General features: G+C 47.4%; 1 protein-coding gene across 1 annotated transcript; it reads right to left on the reverse strand.

Annotated features, from left to right (window-relative positions):
* Nucleotides 1-2,039: 2,039 nt before the first annotated feature.
* Nucleotides 2,040-2,519, reverse strand: LOC100950392 (non-secretory ribonuclease-like). Its single transcript, XM_003803066.1, has one exon. It carries the CDS (start codon nt 2,517-2,519, stop codon nt 2,040-2,042), a length of 480 nt encoding a protein of 159 aa, XP_003803114.1.
* Between the last annotated feature and the right edge of the window lie 1,246 nt (nt 2,520-3,765).

A 3,765-nucleotide genomic window follows, 5' to 3' on the forward strand; every position in this document is an offset into this window, starting at 1 on the left:
ACTCAGGTGATGGGGGTTCTCTCCATCTTTCTTTATAGGACAGAAATAAAAGTGAAGGTTCCCCCATCTCTCTCCAGCTTTGCATTATCCCATCTCTTCCTTCTGTTCCTCCAAGTTCGTTGGAAGAGTGAGCTCACTTCATGCCGCTTCCTATTTTACCTACATTAAGGGGATTCTGTTGAGCACTGTTGCACCCCTAGCCAGTGTTTCTATGTAAACCCTGGAGTCCACAGATAGTCCCCTCACCTCCCACCCCCGGAAGAAGCACAATCTACAATGGTCCTTCAGAGGAGTGGCCTAAATGTATCTGTTGTTTGTAATTAAAAAAAAAAAAAGCAAGAATTTATCAACATTACGCATTGGTGGGAGGAAGGGAAATTGCTGTTTCTGAGGATCTGGAAGGGGGGCAGAAAAAGAGAAGTCAGTACTCTCAGACTGAAGAGCAAAGGTGCAGCCACCTCTGTTATATCATAAGTGAGGCACTCCAGAAAGACCCACTCTGTCACCAGAGCATTCATTTGAATGCGGCACCTGTGCACAGCTGGCCAGGGGCTTTCTCTTCCTATCCCCTGTGGATTCCCGAGTGCAGCCCTGGAACGCAGGCAGGGCAGGGGCTTTCATCAGCCATCTCTTACTGCTGTGTCTACAAATTCCTGGTCCTGGAGCCTGTGACCTTCCTGACAGTTGTTGAATGAATGGATGGCTCACCGTTGGGGGCAGATATGAAGGCAGAGTGGGCAGGAGCCAACTGGCCTTGGTGAGAGCTCCTACTTCCATGTCCTCCTCCTTCCTGTTCCCACCAGGTACCCAGCTGCCCCAGGACATGGAGGTGTGGGGAAAGATGGCCACTTCCCCAAGCAGTGCTAAAATCTGCCCATATTACAGCCTGAACTATTTACCTCATTGTACATTTGACTCAAATTCTGGATCCAACCCTAGTAAAAATTACTAATAAATGCAAATTTGATACATTCATTTAAAATAAATATCTCTGAAGCTAAACTTTTCCTTTTTTTCTTTTGGCTTCGCTATATGTATAGTATTCCTATTTTTTTTCCTTTCTTAAAACATTATGAAACTTAAAGTTCAATTCTATAACAATATTTATGTTTCATAGATCAGACAGAATCACATATTTTCTGCTTTTTCTCTGGGGCCCCTCTATCTCCTGGGATGGAAATAACATCAATGCAAGCCAGAGGTCGGTGGCAGTTAAAGCCTCAGGACGAGATTTACTCAGGAACTACTGCAATACGGTAAATGAGACTTTGGTGTCAAACTGGGCTCAACACTGAAATATGATCAGAACAAGTAGAGATCTAAGTACAAGTTCCAGGTTGGTGTGTGGGATGGGAGTTGGTGGATGGAAAATTACCACAGGGCCATATCAAGGCCGGTGGGATCCTGGCTGAATGGACTCGGTTGGATTTGTGTGTGTGTGTGTTTGGAGGCAGGTGATGGTGATCAGATATTCCATGGGGGACGGCAGGGCATGAGGAATTTGGTCAGCTATGGTGGGCAGGGGTTGGGGGAGATTCACTATGGGCTGAGTTAGGAGGATTCCTGTTAAAACCAGACTCTGAGAGGAAGGACCCTGAAGCCCACAGTAAGGACCTAGTTGTGGAAGGGGGTTCAGAGGAGCGTGACTGAAGAGTGGTCAAGGAGAGGGTTTGTCAGTTGCTAGAGAGCAGCTGAAGCCTGGGCTTCTTGGCCTACGGGGGGCAGGGGGATAAGTCTGTTTCATGCTGTAGTCTCTCCACTCCACATCTCTCTATTTTCCATAAATCTCAGGGTAGAGGAAGGGAATATCTCTAGGACAGGTTGTGACTAAATGACAGAAGAGTGGCAAAAATAGACACAGAGACTCCTAGATGATTCTGCAAAGACTTTTATTGCAAGGCTACAAAGCTCAGGGAAGCTTAGCTTAGCTCAGACTGATGAGGGCAGGTGCTGATATGCCGGTGCCTGGAGGGATGGCACCTGGCCATGACTGTGGAGCTTGACAGATGATCTATGACATGAAGTGCCGACAACGGAGATTAGATTGCATCCAAGTGAACTGGAACCACTGGATACAGCAGAGAGTCCCGCTGTGGATCCCTGTTGTTACAAGCAACTACATAGAGACTCTGTGCCGCTGTGTTTGTATATCTGCAGTTTGCAACAGGAGTTGGTCGACTTGTGAGGTTACAATAGGTTATAGCCACCGGGACTGAACTGTTATGACAATTTGTTCTACTGCTGTTTGAAACGCAGGGTGTATTTGGGGTACCACAAACACCAGCTACAGCAGCAAAGGTTGTATGAAGAAAAGTATTCCTCCTTTTACATTGTGGATAGTAACGGTTAATTACCCGCATTGCAATAGTGCATTGGGGGTTGGTCATATTTATGTGCTGGATCTCAAACCACTGAGCCCAGGTAAACTGAGGAGGTTTGGCATGGAAGGAGCCCACCATCGCCATGAGCACCAGCGGCAGAAGCAGACAGAATCGGGAATTGAGCAGCTTTGGAACCATGTTTCCTGTGAGGAAAGAAGAGAAGGAACAGCTCCTGCGTCTGTCCAAGTTATGACACATGCGTCAGTGTCTGCAGGCCCCTCTGCTGTCAGGCCGGGGTTCCATTTCCTTTTTCTTTCTGTCCCCAAAGTATGTGGCTTCTCCTAGGCATTCACTTCAGCCCACCCCTGCCTCACTTGCTGCCCTGTTACTGCTCCTCCTGTCCCAGCTCAAGGGGTCACTTACTCACCCAGTCTCTGTGCTATGGCTCTTATGAGAGGTGATCCAGCTGGCTGTCCTGGGGATCAGGGTAGGTTGGTCCCTCCTTACCTCAAACCATAAATATAAAGTAACCTAGGTGGGTGGAGCCAGCAGGCCAGGAGGGTCTGAATCTTGGACATGCAGAAAGCCACAGATTGGCACATGGTCCACTTTTGCAATTGGCCCTTTTGTTCCATCACTTGGCAACATATACCCAAGGACAGCACTGCTCCTGCTTCTGTGACAAGGCATCTAATGTCAAGTCATCCTGCATAGGACAGTTTTGCTGGTTGTATCTGGACTTTGGATGAGAACTGTACATCTCCCACAGAATCGGCACAGGTTTTGTAACTGTGCTTTGGCAGGGTACTAAAGACAGTGTGTATATAAAGGTACACCTCATACCAAGAACAAATAGAGCTACTGGCCCAGGAGGAACTCAGCTTGCCTCTCATGTTTCATAGAATCCCCTGTCACACAAATGTTCTCCCTGGTTCCACCTCATCACCACGCTGATGGAAACTTGAGCTATGAATTTCTTGATGTTCAAGATTCTGCAGGTAATTAAAGCAGTATACTAGACATATATGACAGGTTCTTTTTTTTGAGACAGAGTCTCACTATGTCACCTTTCGTAGAATGCCATGGCATTATAGCTCACAGCAACCTCAAACTCTTGGACTTAAGCAATTCTCCTGCCTCAGCCTCCCAAGTAGCTTCCCCCCCACCCCAGAAATGAGTACTCCCTCTTGGTCAGGCTGGTCTCGAACCTGTGAGCTCAGGCAATCCACCAGCCTTGGCCTCCCAGAGTGCTGGGATTACAGGCATGAGCCACTGCGCCCAGCCACAGGTCCTTTTTCTTTACTCCTCTTATGTTGGATTCACTTTCTCTTCTTTCAATTCTTACCTAGGCTATTGCTTCCACTGGTGTAAAGTCACAACCTGCAGAAGTTTAGAGGAAAGTCACTCTGTGAACTCTGGCAGAGAATGAACATTTGCTGTCATA

Source organism: Otolemur garnettii, unplaced genomic scaffold, assembly GCF_000181295.1.
Source record: "Otolemur garnettii isolate 467f Iridium unplaced genomic scaffold, OtoGar3 scaffold00276, whole genome shotgun sequence".
NCBI classification, from domain to species: domain Eukaryota; kingdom Metazoa; phylum Chordata; class Mammalia; order Primates; family Galagidae; genus Otolemur; species Otolemur garnettii.